Raw genomic sequence first — 27504 nt, 5'->3', positions numbered from 1 at the left:
CGATTGTCCAGTTCAAATGTGTCAACAAAGTCTGGGGTTCCTGCGCCATCACTAAGATGTCGTCCAAGTAAATTATTAGTCAAACTCCCTTGGTTCTCAGCCACTCCACCACTGGTCTCAACAGTTTTGTGAAGCACCAGGGGGCCGAGGATAGGCTGAACGGTAGAGCTGTGAACTCCAAACAATGACCCTTCCATTGAAATTGGAGAAATCTCCTGTGAAGGGCATAAATTAGAATTGAGAGGTACTCATCCTTTAGATCTAGTCGTACCATCCAGTCTCCCTCTAAAAGGATATCCCTCAACATGTGAATTCCTTCCATCTTGAAGTGTCTGTACAGTATCCAAGAATTGAAGTCTTTTAGATTTAAAACCAGGCGATGTCCTCCGCCTTTCTTGTCTACCACAAAAATGGGATTGCAAAACCCAGAAGGGTGAGGAGCTGAAAAAACTACTGTTCCATTGTTTAGTAAAGCTTGTACTTCTACATCTATAAAACTCTGATTTTCTAGGGAAAAAGACATTTGTGCAGGGGGTGACAGTTGGACCGGAGTACTGATAAACTTGAGATGAAAACCTGCCACCGTCTGAAGAATCCAAGGTTCCCCTGAGATGTTTCTCCATTTGTCCACAAACAATCCCACTCTTCCCCTAAGCGTAACTTGAGAATGGTGAATAATGCTTACCAGTAAAGGAGGAGTCTTGTATCGCTCCTTGCTGTCCTCTGCAATGCCCCCTGCGCAATCTGGACCTCGCTCCTCTAGAGCGAGAGGGGTAGAAGGTGGCATCCGATTGGTCTCTAGACCAGTTACCCCTGCCTCTTGGGTAGTAGTTTTGGGGACTGGTATAAGATCCACAGCCGGGCATTCGTCCACCATAACGCCCAGCCCTGAGTAAAAGGCCACGTCTAAATATTTTTTTAAGGGACAACTGTGCTTTGTCCAGGGTGGAAAAGGTGGAGCAAAATTTTGCTAACTCCTTAATAAAAGACGAGCCAAAAAGAAGACCTTCTGCCGCTGGTCCCGCCTCAGAGGAGGCTAGATCTACTAATTTAGGATCCATCCGCATAAGGATGGACTTTCTTCTCTCAGTGGAAATAGCACAGATAGTGTTACCTAACTGGCACACGGCTCTCTGAGCCCAGCCCAGCAGAATATCTGTGTCAACAGGGATACCTGATTCCTTGGAGACAACAGCTATATATAAAATTTTTGTTAACGGACCTGACATATCTAACAATTTGTCCTGACAAAGGCGCCATGATCTGTCTAATCCTTTTTTGGGATCCTTCGCAAACCTTTTCAGAATAGTTACCATGGTAGGATCAATTTCAGGAGTGTCCGCCACATTATTGTCCAGATCTGGTCTAGGGCATTCCGCCTTGAGGCGAGAGCAAACCTCCTTGTCAAAACCTCTACGTATATTAGCGTGAACATACTAAGCAACTTCTGAAGTTGGGACCCAATTAGAAGACCTAGGATGTAGAATATCAGAAGGGTCAAAGTCTAACAGATGAAGGGGAGGAGGTTGTTTTTTCTCTTTTTTAGTAGGCACTGGAGTATTCAAATCATCAGAATCCTGAAAGTCAGAGTCTCCAGAAGAGGAAGAATTATTCAGCGTACTATAATTATGCTCTTCACTTCTTTTCTTACGTAGCTTCTCAAACATGTCAGCATGTAAGTCCTCAGAGGGATCATCCCTTACAAGGTTCTTAGTTTTGGCTTTGGACTCAGAGGCTACCTTAGGATTGCTCTCTTCTGAGATAGGAGATGTATTATCAGTCATCCAGCCTTGAGAGTGTGCATACTCTAACAATTGCCCTGAAAAAGGGCCTAACGCTCTCACCAAGGCATCATTTACCGACTGTTGCACTCTAGAATTGAGTGCTTCGACCAGGTTAACCTCTAGTTGGTTATCAGTATCCTCAGGGTAATACCCTGCAACTTGGTCACTCCATTGAGCCATATTAATAATCTGCCCAAAAACTAGGTCAGAAAAAAACAAGGGGGAGTGAAAAAAACCCTTACAGGCACCAAAGTAATGAAGAAAATTCTTTAAATATATATATAGAGGGAGCTGCCTGGTATTCACTCTAGGCACAGCCTTATTTAAATTTTACAATCCAGAGAGGATTACCATGGGCGTCAGGGAGACACCTTTCAAGTCGGTGTGCTGAAACAACACTAAGGTGGTCATTCTGACCTCGGCGGTAAAAGGCGCTTACCGCCGGTCAGAAGACCGCCATAACACCGCCGCGGTCGCGGTAAACCGCCACGGTCATTCTGACCCGCGACTGGCAAACCGCCAAAAACCCGACATCAACAAAAGTCCGCCACAGCAACGGCCAGCGAAAAACTGGCGATGACCAAACCTCCACCGTCACGCCAACAGAAATACGCCCATGCCATTCCGACCCACAAATCCCCGCAGCGGTCTTTCAACCGTGGTATTCCATTGGCGGTACACACCGCCGCGGTCAAAATACACACACCTTTACAAAACACTACCACATTGGACAATTCAAAATACACACACCTGAGACACATACACACACCACTCCCACACACCCAATTAAATATAAAACACACACCCACATCACCCACAAACCCTTACGACCACAATTGCGACTAAAGGACAGAGAGAGACAGCACAGCATAGAGTAGACCATCACACAGAGGCAATTCACAACATCGGCCACACAATTTCCACGCACAAAACACTATACACCACCACACTCACCACACTCTACAACACATACACCACCCCTCACCCCATCCACACCACCCCATGGCACCCCAAAGACACCCCAGGTTCTCTGACGCAGAACTCAGGGTCATGGTGGAGGAAATAGTTCGGGTAGAGCCCCAGCTCTTCGGGGCACAGGTGCTGCACACCACCATTGCCAGGAAGATGGAGCTATGGAGCAGAATAGTGGACAGGGTCAACGCTGTGGGACAGCATCCACGAAATCGGGACGACATCAGGAAGCGGTGGAACGACCTACGGGGGAAGGTGCGTTCCATGGTATCAAGGCCCAACATCGCGGTACAGCGGACTGGCGGCGGACCTCCACCTACTCCCCCAGAATTCACAGCATGGGAGGAGGAAGTCTTGCACATCCTGCATCCTGAGGGCCTCGCAGGAGTAGGCGGAGGAATGGACTCTGGTAAGTCAAATCTTCACTACTTCATTCCCCCACCCCACCTGCATGCCAAATCATACCCCCACCCCCATCACACCAACTCCTTGCAAATGGCTCACCATCACAACCAACCCATCCCAAAACCGAGCCCTGCATGCCTCCCCAAAGCATGGACACCCATCACCAAAGCATGCCCACTGCACATACCCATCTCCCCCACAAGCCACCGTCACAAAAGCCCCCACAAGGGAATGCCAGCACTGGGGTACACGGCCACCCACCCATTACACGAAATGGCACACACAGAAGCAATAACCTTACTCTTATACCCCTGAAGGACTCGAACGCCACCACACCGCCCAGGAGGGTCCAGAGATGTCCATCCCACCCCCAGAAGAGGCCCCCAGTGATGACAGCAGCTCTGTCTCCCTGGACCCAGATGACCAGCCCGGCCCATCGGGGACCTCGGGACAGTCGGTTCCCCACAGACAGCCACAGGCTACAGCAGACCTAACCCCCTCTGGGAACACCAGCACAGCTCCCACCCAGCGGGCCCATGCCTCTGTCTCCCGGACACGTCAATCAGCGGTGTGTCCACCACTACAGGGCACCCAGGTTGACCCACCACCCCAACAACAACAGGGACCTGGGGGCAGTGGTAGTGGGCACACGGTCCAGGGGACAGAGGCCCAGGGAAACAGGGGAACTTGGAGGGCTGCTGTGCGACAGGGGGAGGACAGGCCCAGGGAACCGACTCTCCAAGAGGCCCTCTCCTCCATCATGGGAGCATACCACCGCTCCCAGGAGACGATGGCTACGGTACGGGCCAGGTTCCAGGAGATCCAGGTACTGCAGGAGGAACAGTACATGGGGTTCAGAGAGGAACTGAAAAACATTAGTTCCGCAATGGGGACAATCGTCGTGGCCCTTAACCAGATAGTCACCACATTGCGGGAACATGTGGCACCACAAAGGGCCCCTGTCACCAGCATGGACCAGGAACAGCCTACGACCTCCGCCGGCGCTAGTGGACAGGAGGCCCCCACACAACGACAGGCCACCAGAACCCCACCTCCTGCAGAAGAAGAACCACCCCGCAAGCGGTACCTGAGATCTCACAAGAAGACAGAGTAGGATGCCAAGACCCCCGCCAGCAAACGATACCCCCTGATGTCATCCCACTGTCCCACATTGTCACCCTGTCCAAACTTAAACTGCCCCTGCTCCATCCTTCCACAGGCATATGGACAATGCACCTGTGAGACTGAAAACTGGACTCTGCCATGGACATTACTCCACCATCACCCATCACCGTTTTACAATCATGTCCCTAAATTTAGCACTTTAATAAAATCACTTATTGCACTTAAAAAATCTGGAGTCTGCTTTTATTTTGAACAAATGTATTAGACATAACGTTGCCAAAATGTTCGGTTACATTGTGATGACAACATACCACTGTCACACAGCTGTAGTCCATGGGCAAACAAAGCAGAGGTCACGCAGTGGGGCCCACAGCTCTGAAAACAGAAGGGAAAGTCACAACTCAGTTAACAGGAACTGGGGGAAACACAGACAGTAGAGAGGCAGGAGACTTTAAGTAAATGTAAAATGGCGGGGTTGATTCGTACCTGTGTGCTACTGAAAATACTGTTGTATCACTGTGTCCCTGTTGTCTGTGTCGTCCCCGTCTTCTTCCTCCTCTTCACTCTCCACAGGCTCCACAGCTGCTACAACACCACCATCTGGACCATCCTCCTGCAGGAAAGGCACCTGGCGTCGCAAAGCCAGGTTGTGAAGCATACAGCAGGCCACGATGATATGGCACACCTTCTTTGGTGAGTACATTAGGGATCCACCTGTCATATGCAGGCACCTAAACCTGTCCTTCAGGAGGCCGAAGTCCGCTCGATCACCCTCCTAGTACGCCCATGGGCCTCATTGTACCGTTCCTCTGCCCTTGTCCTGGGATTCCTCACTGGGGTCAGTAGCCACGACAGGTTGGGGTAACCAGAGTCACCAATTAGCCACCCACAGTGTCTCTGCAGCTGTTCCATCACATAAGGGATGCTCCTATTTCGCATGATGTACGCGTCATGCACTGACCCAGGGAATTTTGCATTTACATGCGAGATGTACTGGTCAGCCAAACAGACCACTTGGACATTCATCGAATTATAACTTTTTCTGTTCCTGTACACCTGCTCACTTTCACTGGGGGGAACCAAAGCCACATGGGTCCCATCAATGGCACCAATGATGTTGGGGATATGGCCAAGGGCATAGAAATCACCCTTCACTGTAGCCAAATCGCCCACCTCAGGGAAAACAATGTATCTCCGCATGTATTTCATCAGGGCAGACAACACTCTGGACAAAACCTTAGAAAACATAGGCTGAGACATCCCTGATGATATGGCCACTGTTGTTTGGAATGATCCACTTGCCAAAAAATGGAGTACTGACAGAACCTGCACCAGAGGGGGAATCCCTGTGGGTTGGCGAATGGGGGACATCAGGTCTGGCTCCAGCTGGGCACACAGTTCCTGTATAGTTGCTCGGTCAAGTCTGTATGTCAGTATGACATGTCTTTCTTCCATTGTCGACAGGTCCACCAGCGGTCTGTACACGGGTCATTCCTCCATCTCCTCGCAAGTCCTAGCGGACGGTGCCTAGGAAGGACAACATGGAGCACAGAGTCAAGCAACCCACAGGTACGTAACCACAGCTTGCACAGAACACGAATCGCTATGCATTGAATGGCTTGTATGAGTGGCAATGCAAGGCCTAGGCCTCTGTGACGCAGTACAAATTAAGCCATGTGGGCCCTTGAAATGGCGGCTGCCTGACCTGTGAAGTGTGACAATGGGATGTGAGGTCAATGCACTGGCGTGGCACACCGTGGCGGTAGGCGGACGAAAACCGCGGCGCAAAGCAGCATTGGTTAACATTGAACCCTATGGGTCTCAGGAGCCAATGACGATGTGCGCCGGCGGTCGCGGTACGCACCGCCGCGGTACGCACCGCCGCGGGCGTGACCGCCATCTTCTATCTGCTTAATCACTCGAGACCTGATCATCCACAGGAGAGGACCTATACTGCAAGTGCTGCTGTGACCTCGGTCTGGAAGATACAATGGCTGCTGCGACTGGGGAAAGGGCCCCTGCCTTCACATCTGAGGAATTGGAGAAACTTGTTGATGGGGTCCTCCCCCAGTATGCGCTACTCTACGGTCCTCCAGACCAACAGGTAAGTACACTGGGACCATGCTTTGTGGGCAATGCCTGTGTTGAGTGGGGTGGATGAAAGATGGTGGGGAGGGGAGCGAATGAGGCATGCATCGCACGACAGATGAGAGCATGTGCCATATGGCAAGGTTGGGGAGGGGGGGCCACTCACATCGACCATGCAGAAAATGATGATATTTTTTTTCCCACCCTGTCCATGTCACATAGGTCAGCACCCATCAGAAGATCGACATTTGGCGTGCCATTGCCAAGGACGTCTGGACCCTGGGGGTCCACAACAGACGGGGCACCCACTGCCGCAAGAGGGGGGAGGACATCCGCCGCGGGAGCAGGGAGACCGCGGAGGCTCTGCTGGGGATGGCCTCCCAACGTAGGAGGGGTGGCTCCCGTCAATTGACCCCCCTGATGTCCCGGATCCTGGCGGTGGCCTACCCCGATTTGGATGGGCGCGTGAGGACATCACAGCAGACACAAGGGGGTGAGTACCAGCACATTCTGCTATGTTAGTGCACAGTGGAGGTGTCTGGGTGGGGGAGGAGGGCTGTGGGTATCTCTAGGCCAGGGCGACTTCTGTAGGCTGGTCCCCTCCGTAAGGTATGGCCCTGTGCCCCCGCCCCCCACCTCTGTAGGGTGCTAAGTACAGCTGTCCATGGCCCTGGGTCACCTATGTGTCCAGTTGTCGTCCATAGGCTGGTAGGCCAAGTCACAATAATTGAGTAGTGTACACCGAGTGTGCGGCGTAGTGCAGGGGGCTTCTGTGTCTGTCCTCTCCGCCAACGGTGTCGCCAATGCATGCATTCAACATGTCATTTTTTCTCCCCCCCCCCTTTTTTGTGGTCTTCCTATTCATGTGTGCATTAGCATCATCAGGCGGAGGAGAAGTGGCATCGGAGCACGAGGGAGCTGCATCTCACATGGCCCCGGAGGGCCATGCAACCGACTCCGAGTTCACCAGTGAGACGGAGGGCGAGGGGAGCTCCACAACGGGGACCCGTGGAGACGTCAGCGACACAGACACGTCCTCGGAAGGGAGCTCCCTTGTGGTGGCGGCAACATCCGTGCCCACCGCTACAACAGGTACAGCCGCCACCCCGCGCACCAGCCCCGCCCTCCAAGCAGCCCCTCAGCGTTCGCCCCGTGCCCGCTCGGCCAGGAAGGCGGGCATCTCCTTCGCCCCAGGCATCTCAGGCCCTGCCCCAGTTACCCCTGCTGCCCTCAGTGAGGAGATCATTGACCTCCTCCAGACGCTCATTGTTGGACAGTCTACCCTTTTGAATGCCATCCAGGGTGTAGAAAGGGAGGTGCACCGGAGCAATGCATGCCTGGAGGGCATTCATTCGGGTCAGGCTGCCCATCAGCGATCGTTCAACGCTCTGGCCTCAGCACTGACGGCAGCCATTGTCCCTGTCTCCTGCCTCCCCCCTCCAATTTCCTCATCCCAGTCCCACTCCCCTGTTCCTCTGCCTATCCCAGCCACACCTACAGACCAGCCTGCACACACATCAACACCCAAGGGCAGCTCATCCAGACATAAGCACCACAGATCACACAAGCATTCACACATGCAACATCCACATGCAGACATGCCAACAGCCACTGCCTCCTCTGTGTCCCCCTCCTCCTTGTCTCCCTCCTCCCTCCCTGTGACGTCTCCACTCACACCTGCATGCACACCACCATCAGCCAGTACGTCCATCACCAGCACACCCACCAGAACACTCCGCACACGTGCAGTCACCACACTCACTGCCATTTACACGTCCCCTGTGTCCTCTCCCAGTGTCTGTCACCCCCTCTTCCAAACCACACAAACACAGGCAGCCACCCACCCAACAGCCATCCACCTCACGACAGCCTCCGTCACAAGCACCTGCACCCAAAGACAGCACACTTGACTCTCCTACAACCACATCCTCTTCCTCCACTCCCATACCCACTGCACCTACCCTTCCCACTGCTCCTAAAAAGTTTTTCCTCTCCAAACTGAACCTCTTTGCATCACCTGACCCACCCCCTCCATCTCGTAAGAGTCCAAACAGCACCTCAGCCACCACAAGCCCTGCACCTACAAGGACCATAGTCCAGGGCTATTGGAGTCCACCAGCTTCTAGGGCAGCAACATCGGCCAGCAGCAAGGGGACAGCCAGCCCACCCCCTGGGAAAAAAACTAAAAAAAGGGAAGGGCCGGCGCGAGAGGACAGAGACGGCAGCCCCCAAAGGCAATACCCTGGCACCGTCACCTGGCACATCCACAAAGGGAGGCAAGGGCCCCAGAGAATTGGCGAAGGAGGGCAAGGGCAGCAGGGCGGACATTTCCGGCAGCAGGCGAGCTGCCCAGGAGGGCCCCACCAGCCCCATTTCGGGTGTGAAGGAGGACACCCACGGGCCCAGGACTCCAGCACAGGAGGGCCCGCAAGCGAAAGGTCGGATGGCGACTGAGCGGAAAATATTGGCCCGATCTGGTTCCCTGGGAACACATGTCAAGCACCGCTGAACAGGGCCCCGCCGTGGCAAGCACCGCCGAACTGGGCCCCACCGTGACAAGCACCGCTGAACAGGGCCCCGCCGTGACAAGCACCGCTGAACAGGGCCCCGCCGTGGCAAGCACCGCCGAACTGGGCCCCGCTGTGGCAAGCACTGCCGAACTGGGCCCCGCCGTGACAAGCACCGCCGAACAGGGCCCCGCCGTGACAAGCACCGCTGAACAGGGCCCCGCCGTGACAAGCACCGCTGAACAGAGCCCCGCCGTGACAAGCACCGCTGGGCCCTTCCTGTCAAGCACCGCTCCGCTGGGCCCTTCCTGTCAAGCACCGCTCCGCTGGGCCCTTCCTGTCAAGCACCGCTGAACTGGGCCCCGCCGTGACAAGCACCACTCCGCTGTGCCCTTCCTGTCAAGCACCGCTCCGGTGGGCCCTTCCTGTCAAGCACCGCTCCGCTGGGCCCTTCATCTCAAGCACCGCTCCGCTGGGCCCTTCCTGTCAAGCACCGCTCCGCTGTGCCCTTCCTGTCAAGCACTGCTCCGCTGGGCCCTTCCTGTCAAGCACCGCTCTGCTGGGCCCTTCATCTCAAGCACCGCTTCGCTGGGCCCTTCCTGTCAAGCACCGCTCCGCTGGGCCCTTCATCTCAAGCACCGCTCCGCTGGGCCCTTCCTGTCAAGCACCGCTCCGCTGTGCCCTTCCTGTCAAGCACCACTCCGCTGGGCCCTTCCTGTCAAGCACCGCTCCGCTGGGCCCTTCATCTCAAGCACCGCTCCGCTGGGCCCTTCCTGTCAAGCACCGCTCCGCTGTGCTCTTCCTGTCAAGCACCGCTCCGCTGGGCCCTTCCTGTCAAGCACCGCTCCGCTGGGCCCTTCCTGTCAAGCACCGCTCCGCTGGGCCCTTCCTGTCAAGCACCGCTCCGCTGGGCCCTTCATCTCAAGCACCGCTCCGCTGGGCCCTTCATCTCAAGCACCGCTCCGCTGTGCCCTTCCTGTCAAGCACCGCTCCGCTGGGCCCTTCCTGTCAAGCACCGCTCCGCTGGGCCCTCCATCTCAAGCACCGCTGGCCCATTGGCAGGGCCGGATCTGTGTCGGCCAGGGCTTCACGAAGCACTCTGGGCACCATGCCTCCTCCAGAACCAGTGGAGTCTGTAATCCACTTGATGGACTGTGGCTTTGCAGTCCCCAGGATGGTACAGTGGGCAACCCACCCACTGTAGAGACTTGTGAGACTGTGGCTTTGCACTCCCCAGGATGGTACAGTGGCCATGGAGGCCCCTCGTGGATCTGGCGTCGTGGACTGAACTGGCTGAGGTGCCCCCCTTCCCTTCCCCCTGAGGTTCCTGTAGTTTTACTATCTGATGCCCCTGCAGTGTTATCTCCAATTGAATCGGGTCTCGTGTGTGGGCTTTGCCCATGTGTTTAGGCCCATTGGCCCACGAACAATGGATGATAGCCAATATGGGCCGGACTTTTGACCTATGTATATATTGTTCATGATGTAATATATTTTATTTATATTTTCATATTTCACTTAACTTCAATTATGCTATAATATACTTCACTTTTAATGATCATTTTATTTTGTCTTTGCATTCTTCCGGGGGGGTTGGGGGGTGTCACTCTGACTTGTTGCTCTCGATTGATGCGTGTGTTGTAGTGGGTGAGGGTGGGGGTGGGTGTGTGGCGTGTGTGTGTCCCCGTAATTTTTTGCCTCCCCCCTCCCCTGTGTCGTAGGTGCAGTACTCACCGTTGTTTTCTGCGCCGGCGTTCGTGCTCCTGGTAGAGGAGCAGGTAGACAATAGCTGGTAGGATGTGTAGTTCGGGTTCCATGCTGTCCAGATTCCTCGTGGGGTGTATGGAGGTGAGCGTTTTCCCGTTCGAAGTCTGTTTCCGCCGTGTTTTTATCGGCGGGGCTCCCGCCCCGGAAAAGTTGGCGGATTGGTGAGTTGTGATAGGGTGGGCGGTACATTGTCTGCCGCCTGTCTGTTGGCGGTGACCGCCGCGCTGCTTGTCTGTACCGCCGTGGCGGTCGGAGTGGTAAAGTGGCGGGCTGTGTTGGCGGTTCCCGGCAGGGTCGGAATTCCATTTTTTGGGCCGCCTGCCTGTTTGCGGGTTGGCCGCCGCCTTTACACCGACCGCCAGGGTTGGAATGACCCCCTAAATGCCCAGACGCGCTAGCAGAAACGAGCCGATCTCCTCAAATTACTTAGGGAAAGGAGATCGGCTCGCAAAAGCGCGCGCGCTCGGCAACACTCGTTGCCACTGTAAACAGACTACGCGCATAGGGTGTACAGCACTCCCGCTCCCGTTTTAACCAAACTATCAATAACAAAGCGTATGATCGGCAGAATGCCGAAAACTATACAAAACACATCAAAACCACATAAAAAGCGAGCGGAATCGCGTTGCTTGATTTAGAGTAAATATAATTAGTCTATAACCCCTTCTGTGCCCAGGACGTGATGGTTGTGCCCTGAGGCACAGTGCTCGTGTGCCCAGAGGGAGCGCTAGCGCTCCCTCTGTGGGGTTCCCTCCCACCCCGCCAAGGCAGGGATGGAAGGGCGTGAAGTTTTTTTTTTACGCGTTTTCACACAAGGGGAGCGACCCCTTGGGCAAGGGTCGCTCCCAGGGGGGGCATTTTTTTTAAAGGCCTTTTCTGCCCCCGGGGGGTGGGGGTGGGGGGGGGCAGAAACCTCTAGGCACCAGGGAGCTTTTTTTTTGTTTTATTTTGTTTTTGTTTTCTTTTGTATTTTTGAGGTGGGGAGCGACCCCTTAGGTAAGGGTCGCTCCCCTAGGAGGCAAATAATATTTAGGCCATTTCTGCCCCCCCTTGGGGGCAGATTGGCCTATTTTTATGAGGCCAATCTGCCCCCAAGGGGAACAGAAACCACTAGACACCAGGGAGTTGGTTTTTTTTCCGGGAATTTCACACAAGGGGAGCGATCCCTTAGGCAAGGGTCGTTCCCCTGGGGGCAAATTTATTTTAGGCCATTTCTGCCCCCCTGGGGGGCAGATCAGCCTATTTTAATTAGGCCGATCTGCCCCCAAGGGGGGCAGAAACCACTAGGCACCGGGGATTTTTGTTGTTGTTGTTGTTGATGTTTTACAGATGGGGAGCAACCCCTTAGGCAAGGGTCGCTCCCCTGGAGGGGCAAATTGTATTTAGGCCTTTTCTGCCCCTCTTGGGGGCAAATCGGACGAATTTAGGTCAATCTGCCCCCTAGGGGTGGCTTAAACAACTAGGCACCGGGGATCTTTTTTTTGCGCCAATGTCACGCAGGGGAGCGATCCCGTACGCAAGGGTCGCTCCCCAGGGGGGTTGGGGGGGGAATTTATTTTAGGCCATTTCTGCCCCCCCCGGGCCAGCTGAGCTAGAGGCCAAAATCCACAGGTAGGCACTTTGCAAAAAACACCTCTGTTTTCTGTGAAAAAAATGTGATGTGTCCAAGTTGTGTTTTGAGCCATTTCCTTTCGTGGGCGCTAGGCCTACCCACACAAGTGAGGTACCATTTTTATCGGGAGACTTGGGGAAACACAGAATAGCAAAACAAGTGTTATTACCCCTTGTCTTTCTCTACATTGTTTCCTTCCAAATATAAGGCAGTGTGTAAAAAAAGACGTCTATTTGAGAAATGACATGTAATTCACATGCTTGTATGGCCACCCCAGAATTCAGAGATGTGCAAATAACCACTGCTTCTCAACACCTTATCTTGTGGCCATTCTGGAAATCCAAAGGTTTTTTTGATACCTAATTTTCACTTTTTATATTTCAGCAAATTAATTGCTGTATACCTGGTATAGAATAAAAACCCATTGCAAGGTGCAGCTCATTTATTGGCTCTGGGTACCTAGAGTTCTTGATGAACCTACAAGCCCTATGTATCCCCGCAACCAGCAGAGTCCAGCTTGCGTAACGGTATATTGCTTTAAAAAATCTGACATCGCAGGAAAAAGTTACAGAGTAAAACGTGGAGAAAAATGGCTGTTTTTTTACCTCAATTTCAATATTTGTTTATTTCAGCTGTTATTTTCTGTAGGAAACACTTGTAGGATGTACACAAATGACCCCTTGCTGAATTCAGAATTTTGTCTACTTTTCAGAAATGGTTGGCTTTCTGGGATCCAGCATTGGTTTCTCACCCATTTTGGTCACTAACTGGAAGGAGGCTGAAAGCACAAAAAATAGTAAAAAGGGGGTATGTCCCAGTAAAATGTCAAAATTGTATTGAAAAACTGGGGTTTCCAATTCAAGTCTGCCTGTTCCTGAAAGCTGGGAAGATGGTGATCTTGCCACCGCAAACCCTTTGTTGATGCCATTTTCAGGGAAAAAACCACAAGCTGCCTTCTGCAGCCCTTTTTTCCCATTTAAAAAATAAAATAAAAAATGTTCACCGTATTTTGGCTAATTTCTTGGTCTCCTTCAGGGGAACCCACAAAGTCTGGGTACCTCTAGAATCCATAGGATGTTGGGAAAAAAAGGACGCAAATTTGGCCTGGGTAGCTTATGTGAACAAAAAGTTATGAGGGCCTAAGCGCGAACTGCCCCAAATAGCCAAAAAAAGGCTCGGCACAGGAGAGGGAAAAGGCCTGGCAACGAAGGGGATAACAATATCGCAATGCAATACAAATAGAGAAAAGGTAAAAGTTACTTATCTGCTGCGAAGCAGCAAAGAAAGAGGATGTGACGTTTGGGGTTACGGTTTATGTGGGCTAAGGTCACTATCTGTGATTGGTACATGTGATGCCTGGTCTTGGGCATCTTGGGAAATGTAGTTTTTTGTTTATTGTATTTTGATTGGCTGCTGAGTTGGCTCAGTAAAGAAAGAGATAGCATAATCTGAGCCTCCGGTCCTGATATAGAATTGGACTTCAATTTAGAGGAATGTACGTTTATTTAGCTGCACCCACATCATATCCGATTCTCGGGAATACCTTCTAAAAAGGTTTTGTTCTTATCTCTTTAAGACAGACAGAGTTGCTGTTCCGGGTTTCTGCGAGAGATGCTCCGCCCCTGTCTCCCACGCGGTTGCCAAGGGAACCTGAAAAGGCGTGAGAGCCTGCTTATCCTCCTGCAAAGTTTTCACTTGAGACCGACGATTTTCTCAGTAGTTTAGCATTTAAAAAAATCTCAATAATTAAGGTCTGGCTTCGCGATTTTATTGAGTCTACGTCTACATATAGATGAGGTCATTGCGACGATTCCTTTGCCGTTCTAGATGTCTGTAAAGATTTACTGGCAATTATAGTACTGTTCGCCCTCTTTCGAGGCGTAAATCAGGTTTCTTAACCGTCAGCATTGGTTAGCAATTTATGAAGTTTGAGCCACCGTCCCTGTTCAAAATGTACTTTCCCATTGCAAGCCTGGACTTTTAGTCAGCAATTGCTTTCCAACAGCTCGTTGTGTTTTGGGGCTGAGGGAGGGAACCTTCCAAACAGAGACAGTCAGCCAAAGCTAATGAGGTAAGTGACTGAACTTTTATTTTAAAAGATAATGCAGGACCTTGTGTGCGTATTTTGTAAAATGGGGAAATTTTAATTTCTTCCAATATACTTTGTGAAGCTGTGTTTAATGTAACAATGATATTGTACAGCACAAGGTCATTTTCCAAGGACCACCCGAAAACGCCATGTCCATCTTCCAGCCCTGGACTTTACTTTTAGAGCTCAAGGCATTCTGGGATTTCTAGTTTCAGTTATTTTCAATTGAACTCAAGGAACAGACACACCTTTAAACTAAAAGTAAAGTCTGCATTTGAATGGAGTGACCCTTATAACAAGGCCATCTTGTAACCTTATCATACAACTACCAATCTCTCAGAGTGTACGGAATTTATTGACCCTATTTTGTTTTACATAGTCCTCTTCTTACTGGCATCGTACACTTGCAGCAAGAATGTCTTCGCCGCATACCTGTCAACATCTTGCCCAGTGGGCAAAGTGCATTAAAAAAAAGATTTGGAATTGTGATGCTGTGCGAAAATGGGAGCAGGGTAAGTGAGCTTTTGGGCGCGGTCAAAGGCGTGGCTAATAAACAAAACAAAATATCCTGCAACTTTTATGGATCTCAAATGAAAAATAATTGAAAGTTAAGTGAATCAGTGTGAAACACACTATTGTACATTATGAACCATCTATTGATGCACTGCGTACGTCTGTGTCTGTAATTAGAGAGCCACAGAATTGAAACATGGTTGATACACTGGAAAATACAGACTTGTGTATGTTTAGTGCTACAGGGTCCTAGTCTGTGACATTAATCTCTGTGAATGTGTAATTCATTATTTTAAACCTGCATCACACACAGTAGAAGTTGGGCTGCTATAAAATGTGCAAAAAGGTTTAAGATAAAAGGGCCTCCAACATATAGATTTTAGTAATACCCAAACTGAGTGCAATTTTTTATAACAGTTTTTCAAAAGCACACATTTCACAAATCAGATGGTGACTCCCTTGCAATACCACTCAAAAAGAATAGATCTGTTTTATCAAGAAACTTCAAGTGATTTCATCAATTAAAGCCAATACCGACTTCCAAGCACCCTTTGAAATTGCAAATTAATCAGTTTGCGCACAATTAAATTTATTTCAGGTTGCAGCACCCTGGTAGGAAGGCTTGTTTATCTGTCTGCACCTCCCTCGGTGTACCAGCACAGGCAGCCCACTTCAACCACTCTCTTGTCTCTAAAATGCAGTGGAAGTCCGGTTTTAAGAGTGTGATTCCACTAAGGTCAATGGAGAATGAACACGTGTTGGCGTGTGATATAGATTTGAAAAGTGAGGTACTCAAAGCCAATGGATGCAATTGTTAGTCAGGTGTGTGAATAGAAGTAAAAAGCTGGTGACACCTGCCAAATGCGTGTGCGTTGACAGGTATGTCTGTGTACATGCATAGTGGACTATTATCTATCCTTCTGTAATGTCCTCCAACGTTGGCCATCCGTATATCAAGACAACAGTGCTATCAGAGTGACAGTAAAGTTAGTGCTGCTCTCCACAGGGGTACTTGCTTGGACTCTGAACACTTTGATATGAGTGTTAGAACCTGGGTTCCAAATTATTCTAGTGGATCAAAACTTTTGAGCTCTCCTTCTCTGTAGGAAGTATTAAGGAGAATTTCACAAGAGTATTGATGATGTAATTCATGGTACCTGCCACTGAGTGCATCTCCTTTGAATCCCTAAACATTTACATATGTTGGTCTGAAAGACTGCAGGTGGATGTTCTTCCTCAGAAGAATGTGGATTTTCGATCATGTAAATTCCATTCAACTCGCTAGAAAGCACTTGTGACAACTGATCCACATATGAAAGGTATGTGAGCGTGTGTAGGTGGTTGCAAGTTTGAGAAATACATCTGCGACGAAGCAAAGAAATTCCATCAATTGCTGTTTCAGAATCATCCTCTTTCAGAAGGATGTAGAAATTTGAGAATATTTAAATGTCTATGAACCATCTTACTCACACTGTAGATCTCAAAGGCAACAAATCAGTTCTTGCTTACTATGATAAAACATTGTTAGCTCTGCTATGTGTGAGACTCACAGTCTAAGAAACAAAGCATTGACAAGTTTGGGTCCTCACGGGGATTTCGGACTCCATACACTGGTGACTTCCCCTCCCTTGCTAAACATTGTGATAAGTGTGTCCTGCACCACAAATTTCTGTTTCCAATTTCTGCTGCCGGTCTCAGTTGTCCCGCGCTGACTTAAAAATAGAGACCACACAGATGAGAGCAGTTCTCAAAGGGCTCTAAAGCATAGCTTCAAGATGGGAAGGGGATGGAAGGTGCTGTGGGTGGCAGGATGCCATTTACCTAGTGAAGGTTAGTGGCAGGACCCTAGGTAATATTCACAATATTTGCACATTAGCAAGAAAAATGATGCACAAGTTGGTGGGGTGGAGTTGAGTGGCAGCACACCAGGTCAGTTTTTAAATTTGGGGGAGAGGGGTCTAATGCAAAACTGGTGGTATACTGGGTAGCAAGACGCAAGGTTGGTTATTGCTCCTCAGTTATTTCTCTGATACTGCACTGCTCGCCTGTAGAGGGGAAGAGGGTCTGAGACCATACATACTATTAGAAACCTGTGCATGGGTAATTGTGTATAAAGGGGATGTTTTTTTATCTCCGTGTTCTCTGTGGTATCATTGATAGCCCATAACCCAGTCTTTGCCCTGCTTGTGTATTTGATGTCACCAATAGCCCCATGTGTGCAAAACATATGTGTTGTTCAGTTACCCATCTATAAGTCTAAGTATTATTATTTCTAAACATAATAATAGAAATAAGACTACAGAGTCCACCAGGGAATGGGGTCCTTACCATACTGTTTGCCATTGTCCACCCCTTAAGATCTTTTCCTATTCATGCTTGTATTTTGCCATATCCAAGCTTCCGCTCAGAGTTGAACCACAAGGGGTGCTCATAGGATTCTGGCTAGGAGGCTGTCTAACAGTAATGAAGATTACTGGCAATTAAGCAGGCTATTAACTGCTTGCTTCCCTTCTTTGCCACAGTACTTTCTGTCCGATGACATCCCAAGCAGGACACCGTTCACCCTGCAAGGACACCAGAAAACAGCACTTGTCAATAAAATATCCATGATTCTGATCTCAGTATTGTTTTTTTAGAGAAATCAACAAAAAGGCAGTCCCTCTGAAAATACACTAAACACTGCACAACATAGAAACAGTTGTCCTGAAATTTCCCACAACCATCATCTCAACATTGCAATGAGTCAAGTTGGCCACAAAGAAGTCTCTCGATGTTTCAGCCACATCAACTTCAAACACCAGGGATGGATACCCAAGCTCACAAATCCTTTTCTCAGAAGCTTCTGCGTCAGCCTCCAGTCAGAACTTTGTACTAAGTAAACTTTGTTTAAAGTCTGCTGTAGTTCCTTTTCAGTCACTTTAATCCAGTTCAGTGTTGTCTGTCCCAGGTTCTCTAGTGTGGTCACCACAACCTCCATAAGAACACTTTGGGCCTGATTCTAACTTTGGAGGACGGTGTTAAACCGTCCCAAAAGTGGCGGATATACCACCTACCGTATTACAAGTTCCATAGGATATAATGGACTCGTAATACGGTAGGTGGTATATCCGCCACTTTTGGGACGGTTTAACACCGTCCTCCAAAGTTAGAATCAGGCCCTTTGTGTTCTAATGTCACTATTCGTGACTCTACTGCTGATCCTATTTACTTATCCTTGTCTAAATGTTTCACAATCATGTCCAGTGCCCCATCATCCCCCTTTTCTCCTTCAAAAAAATTACTAGAGCAGACATGCTTGGTCACCTGCTTCTCTATACCCATATTTCCTGTTTTGATACTTGTCTGTCCCTTTTAGCTGTTTATTCCCCTCCTACCTCCTGCTTTTTAGTACCAGTTTGGAGTCATTTCGAAACCCATTTCCTGGGAGGAACTGGAAGCCCTGCCTTTCCATCTGTGGAAATCTCCTCATGTAAGCACTTCTGGCTGTGCACTGTTTCACACTTTGATCTGTAGCATGGTGTGTCTCTGATTAAGCCACAACAGTCATTCAGCCAGTCTCAGAATTATGCCCTGTCTCACTGCTGCTGAGTGTGGTCACGTCAGCCCTCCAGTTCCAAGTTGTGTCCCTTTCATTTATCATCACCACATCTTTGAGTGCCTTATCTGCATCCAGCATTTTGGTCTCTTACATTTCTGGAGAAGTGAACCTTCCTTCACCTCTTACAGGAGACTGGTGGCCCTGCAGTCACCCAGGCTGTACCTAGCACTGTACCATCGGTTGCCCATCATCACAGTTCTTCTCCCAAGTCTCCAAATGCAGAATACTTGACCAGTTGGTGGAAAAGCTGGTAAGTATGCGAAGCTGTGAAAATGTTATGGTTCTGCATGCTGCCTGGCTTTGCCTTTCCATGCAATAGGTAACACAGTTGTGGAAAGGACAGTCAAGCGTCTACAGCAAAAACGATTTCTCAGAGAATGTCTCTGTCATGCTAGGTACTTCCAAATGATAATGTTGAGTTTATGCTTTGCAAAGTTCTAGAATAAGAAAAAACACTTGTATTTTCCCTATGAGATCAGCCTCCTCTGCCTATAGGAGAACAAGCCAGATTAACTGGGGAAAAATAGCAGCTGCTAACTCATGACATTCACAAAGCCAGACTTGATAGAGAAGCCAGTGGGGGTAGAAGAAGGTCTTTACCCTTCTCCTACCAGTCCAAAGACAAGCAAAGGTGACTCTGAAGAACTAAAGGAGGTAATTTATTTTTCAAATAGAGTAGAATTGCTCTTCACACATCCAAGAAGTGAAGGGCCCCCTCATCATCTGACTGAATAGGAGAAGCAAATCACATGATCAAGTTTTATCTTCCACCTCAGGCTTTAACCAAGCCTTGGCATGAAATGAAGGACCTGGCCTCCAAGCTTAGCTTAAGAAATCTACTGATAGGTATTGGTGACCACAAAAGCTTCTTAATTTGCTGTGGCCCAAGTGAGAGGGCCTCTCTTTAGTGGCTCAAGAGGAGCAGCCTTCAGCACTGAAGGTAATTCCAGCAAGGCACAGATGGATAAAATATATGATCCATGTTACAGAAATTTTGCGGGAGTCATGTAGCTAAAGTTTTAATTTCAGACACAGACCCCCACCCTTACCTCAAAGACAGGTTACCTGCCAAATAGCAACAAAGGAGTGGGTTGGCTAATCCTTTCTCAATGAGCTATCTGAGAAACTGCAGGTCTGAGAGGCAGGCAGTGGTTGCAATGGAGAAGCTTGTTACTAAACCAGTAGATGAAAGGCCCCATTCCTTTTGTAGTTTCCTCTTATTGAAGGTTTTTTGCATTCTGAAAAGAAATAGTTCAGTCTTTTGAGTAGCCTCGGAATGTGACCCCGACCTCTGATCTTCCAAGCCAGAGAACTGAAATGCATTATGACTTGATGAGGGAGAGATTGACTGAGGCTTGGGGAATGGAGGCAGGTGTTGACAAAATGGATTGCCATTTGCTTAGCATCTCAACCATAAAGCCAACTGTGGTATGGCAAAAATGAAGCCACTAGGATCAGGGTGACTGACTTCTCAATAATCATCTTCACCACCGGAGAGAAAACCAAATAGTAAATCACTCATTGGGCTATTTGCAATGACAAATTTAGACTTTATTAAATCTACACATGTACCATTTTCTGCAACACTTGAGTAACTTTGCTACTTTGAGCTATTCATCATTTGCGAATGCAAAGTTATTAAAAAATGAAGACATAAATGTCCACCCCCGCCTGAATTCGGGATGTTAAGCCCAATTTACGAGTGTAAAGTTACTACTTGCAACCTTTCACGTGTAGGCAATGATCTCTGCCACCGTGGAGGTGACTTCCATACGGTAAAGTATATTGCAAAGTTTATTAAAATTTGGAGAAAAAAAGAGATAAAATATTTTTGGGTTGAATATTAATGTTAAATAACTTCATATTTATTTTAAATGTAGAGTAATATTAAAAAGCTATAGCATTATTAACGTTTAAAAGAAAACATGTATTATTTTGACTAGATTAAATTTAAAATAGAATTATTTTTCAGAAACTTAATATAAAATAAAAAAATCTAACCTAAAGTAAAAAAATGATGTATCCATACTTATTACAGATGATGTGCAGAATTCATTAACAGCAATGTAACTATTTTTAACAAATATTAATGTTACGTTAATGTTTATGTTTAAAAAGGGTTAATAAAATATAAATGAGTAATTCTGTTTTTATTTTTAAACTTGTTTAACATTACATAAAATGTATTTACATTTTGAAACAGTTTAAGTTATTTCTTTTATTTTAACATTAGATTCTTTGGGGTTTTATTTTAAATCCTTACTTTCATATTTTCTATGGCAGGGTGTTGCAGTAGCTGTGAGTGGTCATGGGTGGTGTTGGGCTTACTCTAGCTCTGAGCTTGTGTGCATTTACACCTGTTGTGGGTCCCTTGTAGCTGTAGTAACTATTGAAAGGCAGTTTTTGAATAAGAAAGGGTTTACTCTTTTGTTGGTGGGTGCTTGTCCATTACTAAACACCTCCTTAAAACTCCTTACTCCATGTTTAACTCCTCCCCTTTGATAGTAAATATTCACTATTTTCAAGTCATTTCCCTCTGTCTCTCCCACAATTACTAATAAAATGTATGTTTACATGTGCAGTGATTTCCGCAGTCAGGGTGGAGGTCTCCTCGCATAGGTATGTGAATATAATTTTGTATTAAGTTAACAATACTATTGTAGTATTACTATTTATATACTACAATATGCACCTTGTAAATATGTCCCATTGTCAGAGAAAGGAGAGAGCATCCGATTCTATCAGAACCTTAGTCCTGAAATGGACTGTCTAGTCGGGGATATGAATGACTCTAGCAACCCGGACCTGAAAACCTAATTGATGTGTTGAAACACGATGAATGGATAGCAGTGCAAAGGAGGGATAATCGTGCTGATATGATCTGTTTTTCATTTTATCATAAGATAAACTACTGAGTAGAAAAGGAGATTCACTACGACCTTAGACATTGCTATTGGCAGATGGAATCTGGTGACACTCAACGAAATACCACTTCTCCTGAGCTGAATTGATCCCCGTTGACTTCACATCATAGGAAATTGGCATCTGATGTGAGGATGAGGGGCAGAATTAGAGACAGAGATCCCTTTCTCGATATGACAGAGCTCTAGCCCCCACTGTAACACCAATGTCATTCCCTGTGTCAGTCACTAGGAGTCCAAAATCTGTACTCCTGGGCCCCAAATTGTTACAGGTTGGTTTACCAAAGGTTGTAGGTGTAATTGAGCCCACATTCGCTGTTGCTGTTGTCATCACCGACATCCCTGCGCATGTACCCTTATCTGCCTGATGCTAGTCATTTCTGAGACCGGTGACAAGAATTTGTTGCAGTATTAACGTTCTTTCTAATGAGATAACCACCATCTTTCAGACAAAAGAGATACCCAATGAAGTCTAGATATTGATAAGGTCCTAATTCACAAGGAAACTGAACGTCTAAAGTTGCTGAGTGCTGTTCACACTGCTGATTTAATAGGTTACAAAACATTTGGATATCGTCTTCAAAGGACACCAGCTTAAGACAATTTGATTTGGGAATATTTGTGGTGAACAAGTAGTATCGGAAACGACTAGAAAAATATCAAATTCCACATCGAAATTCTTTTCACAGAAGCGTCCAGTAAGTCGTCTCATCCAGCCAAGACTGTTTCTCACACATCTGTGGTGTTGAAAAAAATGGTAGATGTGTGTCAGTCCTTTGAGTCGGTGTTCACTTTATCCTCGTCACTGCACAACTCTCAGTGGCCACAAAGCACATCAGGTGACTTACACAACATAATAGGATGAGGGCGAATGTGTAAAATTTGAAGCAGTGTGGAAGCAACCACTCGCATATATTTGACAGCAATTAATGAAACAACATACATCGTTTATGCTTCAGTTCTTTTGAATCTTCCAAATGATTCTGAACCATGCAGATACATCTGTGTATGGAACAAAGGCTCAGTCGTGCAATAATGAACTTTGGAGCCATAATATTTTGTAGTCCACTACCACTGGCTTAATACTCTCTTCTACAGTCGTGTCCTGCCCCTTTAATTTCACCCTCAGTTGTGGTTTTCACTGCAGACTACTCAGTCTCCTGTGAATGAACCAATGTTGGGTTTCTATGAGTATCCCTTTAGATTGCAAATCTTTGTTCCAAAAACGGATGTATCTGCAAGAAAGAGACTTTATGGGATGACTCAAAAGAATTGAAGACTTGAAAATATGTTGCCTTATTACTCGACGTAAGATAAATAACAGTGGGTGCTCAGGTTTGTTTTATTACTTGAGTGTGAACTAGGGGCCAGATGTAGCAAAGGTTTTTCCCCATTCTGTGTCTATGGGAAAAAGTGTTCGTACATATGGCCCTAGGACTCTGGTGGGGTAGCGGTGTTTTGACCTCACTTTGCCCTGGCACATTATCTTCTACATTACCCTGCTGCTTTGTTATAGGCTTTCCATTTCATATGCTGACATCTAAGCCTATGGTTAGTTAAACGTCGTAACTTTCAAAAAGAGTTTGGCTTTATCCTTATGTGCGCATTTGAAGTTGGTACAGAGGGTGAAAACTGGGCATGCTTCGCTGGTTCATCCCTGCTCTTCAGTTGGCAGGCAGTATAGGCCTGGGAAGGCTGAGCTCCAACAGCCAGACACTCAAGCTCTCGACAAAGCAGGTGGAGGGTTCTTCAGGCCTTTTCTATCTAGGTGCCAAATGACCAGGACCAGGCAAATTAAGTGTCTACTGTGTGCCCCACATGTCCATCACACACAAGACAGTGTTACGAGAAGCCAGGCTTTCAGATACTGCAGTCTCTGACTCCTCTGCTCTCCCTTTTGTCCACAGCTACCTGCACCCGAGGCTCCAAAAACACAACAGAAAGTGGACCACTCCTTTGGGTTCATGTGCATTTTGAGGAGTTGTCTTCTACCATGTAGGCAAATTCAGGCCGATGGAAACTGTGGTGTAACAAAGAACAGCTCTTCTCTTCTGTCTGTTCAAGGAATCTGCAAAGTGTACGAGATCCAAGACTGCTTGCAATGCATTTCTCCTCAAGCTGGCACCATATAAGAAGCTTAATTTCGTAAATTACATCTTGTAATACTTAGATGAGGCAATGTTAAGCTTTACCCAGCTGATCTAAACACATATTTATTAATATGTCCTTTATAATCCTGGCAGTAGGTAGCTGTTCTTGGCATCCCTTTGCCTGGCAAAGTCGAGTGTTGTGCATAAGAGAGCACTAGGAGATAAATTGCATTTCTTGCCTAACTACTTTTAAAGTAACACCGATGTTCACTTTCAATGAAAAGTGCGTGCTTCTTTTCCCACCATCCCGTTTCCCTGACAGCAGACCATAATAAAGCATGTGTGTGCTCACAAGACTGAATAATACAATTGAACAGTGGACCATGGAAGATGAGTTAAAAAAATGCATACCTCAGACCTCAATCAAAGTCAGTCTCACGTAGCAGTAAAGGCAAAATAAATCTTGGGATGCACACAAAGGCAGAGCTAACCCTAACGTCTCTAACGGCATTCCCTCTCTGGAAAGCAGCTGTGGTCATTGATGTTCAGCAACAATGTTCATCCTAATAATAATTGGATCCGTTGTCAGGGCCCTAGCATTCACACGTAAAAATCATAGCTTGAGCCCCAGGGCAGAATGGCTGCAGTGGTATTCATAGCCTCCGGGAATTGTCCCAGAGGGAGTGTTCCTACATACATTTCAAAAAACTGAAAAGATAAAGGCCTGATCCAGTGCTTTAATAAAACCTTGAACTCATTGTTTGGTTCTTTTTTTATCAGCAATGGTTCATTTATCTGCAAAGGCTTCGTGGGTAGGTTATAGCTTGCAACAATTCACCAGAGGACGAATACTATGTCAGTTGGCCTTGTGTTTGTTGCCTTCTGCCCAGTGTAATGATGTATTCGAGGAAGCAGGTCTGTTAGTGCGTCTGACCTTAATAGGTAAACTTACAAGGGGACGCGAATAGGTCGATGAACCTTTTGCCTCGCAATTAAAAGGTTCCCATCATAACTCCAGTACATGCAGATCAATAATTAATCAATATCATTAACAATCAATGATAATCGATAGCCTTACTAATCAATAGGAGTCAGTAATTTTCACACACCATGATTTTTCAGTCATGAATAACCACGACATTAGTAAAAGTTAGAATATTTATTTATTTATATTAACAACGCTAATGTCACGTAAAATAATCTCAAAATCAAATGATACACATACAGAAATATCACTGGCTGTCCAAATCTGCGAAATAAAAACACAATCTACTCAAACTTGAACTATTACACATTCTAAAGTTACAGTGCAAATCAATAACAAAAATAACTGAACCAACGATATCCCATACATTTAGATTCAGCAAAGAAATACATCAACGTTATTCCCTAAAGCAAATTCTTATTAGTTAGGATCCTTATCTACTATCAGATTAGCATCATCATGTTGGGCTTCATGCAAAACAATTTAGTAAATAAAAATTTGGAAAACATCTCACTATGGCTCTATCCAACAGTGAGGTTGGTACCTAGAAAGAAAAAGCAACTAGGCATAACAAACACATGGGTATAAGAATATATCTCTTCAATTAGATTGGCAAGCTAAAATAGCCTTCGTCATCAGTACCTCAGCCTGGTCAGCAAGGCATCAGGATTCAGCATCAAAGTTCAGAAAACGCAAAGTCTTTAAGCAATAAAGTTAAGTACGTCCCTTGTCAAGACGCACAAGAAAATATTGACCTTTCGGCCAGCAAGAAAATAGGCAGAGGGCTGTCTTCCCTCAGTGCAGTTCTGTTAAGTTAAATTCCCTAAAACTAATTCCCAAGTCTCTATTGGTCAAGGGATTGCATGTTCATACTTCGTCCAATAAAACTAAAACTTAAAATCTATGAATTCTACTTCTACTCCATTCACATGTCGCTGATTGGCTTCTCTTGTAATGTCCTCATCATCTGGCTTGTCAGGTAACAATATCGTTGCAGCTTATACTCAAGTCAGTGTCTCTATTGTTCTTCTCCTGAGGAAGTCAGTCTTTCACACATCACACTCATAATGTTACATTTAGCAACAACAGCATCTTCTAGCAAGCGGTTCCCATGAGAAAAGACTTTTAGCAACGAGCACATTTAGACAGTACAGTGGAAAATCACAGTTTAATTCTCTAAGATGGCCATTTTATTAAACGTTAAGAAATACTGCTTGACATGAGGCCATGCAACTAAGCCAAGACCTCCGCTAAGTGAAGGCCTACAGTTAATACATAATGCATAACCCTTAATATGACATTACTACATTAATCAAACATATGCGCAACATTTCTTATTAATAAGCCATCAATAAGTATACTTCGTGCACATTGGCGGCAACTCATCGTAATCACATTTTCAAATGCGTGCATTAATTTTCTACGTTATTACATTTTCTACACAAATCAATTACTCAGAATACATGAATACTCATTAATAATTTTTATTAAAAACCCCTGCGCTAGCAGGGCTACTCCCCACTCTGCATCTCTAGAATCAGAGGACTACTTGGGTTTAACGTCCCAAGATCTCCGAAACAAGGTGCCATATGATGAGGTGCAAGAATGGTTACATTAAAATAAAAAATTATTTGTTAAATAGATAACTTAATTTTTAAGCGCAAGGGCAACCTTAAACAGATTGATCATATTCATGAAATGACAAGAGCTGAATGTCGAAAACCTTCTTATTATCTCCAGAATAAGACCTTACTAGAGTACCTCGATCCGAAAGACCCCAGTCCTTTGAATCTGCCCTATGAGGAGGGTCACCTGAGCAGGGCATGATATTCCTGATCTTGCCATAAAAAGTTCTATTTACCCTTATCCACCTAACACCTGAGTGATCAATTAAACATTAGTCCAGGGCCATTGTTTCATGACCGTTTTTTTTTCTTCTTATAAGGCACATCAATGTATAGTCGTCATAATGCAACTTTATTTTGAATGGCATTCTCATTTGTGAGACATTCTGCTGCATGGGGATTAAGTAGCATGTATAGACCGCGAAGAATTAACTAACTGTAAAGTTAATATAAGAGTTTACTTGTTTCTTCTCATTTAGCTTTAAGACATTGATTGTGAAATTGTTCTTAGAGAGGTTGACAGAAAATGGTGATTTTCACGAGGCTTGACAATCATGACATTGCGGTTCCTTGATGTTTGATTGCATTTTACCTCGTTCCAAATTTCCTTGTCTTTTTAGCATCTAACTATTACATCCACATCCATTACAACTGTGTTCTAAGCTTTGCCCTTTTTTTGCCCACAATGTCATGTCTCCAGCCCTATATTGCCCTAACAAGTCACTGTTGCTCTTGCTCCACCCCCTTCAGTTTTCTCACCTGTCTCCATACGTGCAGGCACCTCATGTCCCACTTATTTGGGGTAACCTCTGTAATTTGTCTCTGTGAGGCCCCTTCTATCTCATGCTGTGTACAACCTTTGTCACAACTGCCTCCTTGGCCTATGCATCTTTCTTGGAGATACTTTGCTTCCAGTAAATGGATTTCTGGTTTCCCAGTGTATTAGTCCATCTGGTTCAATGGAGGCAAATAAAGACTATAATTCCAGCAGTGTTTTAGATTGACAAATTACTGTGCAGGACTAGAGGCAAGTTCTTCTCACAAAATTGAGCAAGGCAGCTAATGCTACCATAACACCCCTCCATCCCTGAAAAACTCGTCAGAAACGTAAAAATAGACCTTGTCTACTCTCCCTCCTGAATCAACTAGAACATAAATGCCGAAAACTGAGGGTGGATATATTTTGTCCATTCTCTACTAGTTATTCCAGAAGTCTCATAAATCCCTCCTAAATTAACACAGCTACCTGGTTCAAAACCACTGATGGGTCTGTCAACTCATATCTTTTGACCAATACTGTAATTATGATTGAGTACTATTTTATCTTTCTTCCATTACGCACAGAGATGTTCTCATCAATAAGCCTGCTTTTCTAGCAGCTATGTTCTTCATGTTCTCTAAAACCCCAACATTAAGTCACACG

At 46.6% G+C, this 27504-nt stretch overlaps 1 protein-coding gene across 1 annotated transcript in view; it reads left to right on the top strand.

The window, feature by feature from the left end:
- Positions 1–13976: 13976 nt before the first annotated feature.
- Positions 13977–27504, top strand: part of LEKR1 (leucine, glutamate and lysine rich 1) — a 543246-nt gene continuing 529718 nt past the window's right edge. The window contains exon 1 of the mRNA XM_069213291.1: positions 13977–14331. Coding sequence (XP_069069392.1) covers positions 14327–14331 — 5 coding nt within the window. The 5' untranslated portion in view covers positions 13977–14326. The remainder of the gene's footprint in view (positions 14332–27504) is intronic.

Source organism: Pleurodeles waltl, chromosome 11, assembly GCF_031143425.1.
Source record: "Pleurodeles waltl isolate 20211129_DDA chromosome 11, aPleWal1.hap1.20221129, whole genome shotgun sequence".
Taxonomy (NCBI): domain Eukaryota; kingdom Metazoa; phylum Chordata; class Amphibia; order Caudata; family Salamandridae; genus Pleurodeles; species Pleurodeles waltl.
The sequence above is the reverse complement of the archived record's forward strand: the minus strand, read 5'-3'. Positions and strand labels throughout refer to the sequence as shown.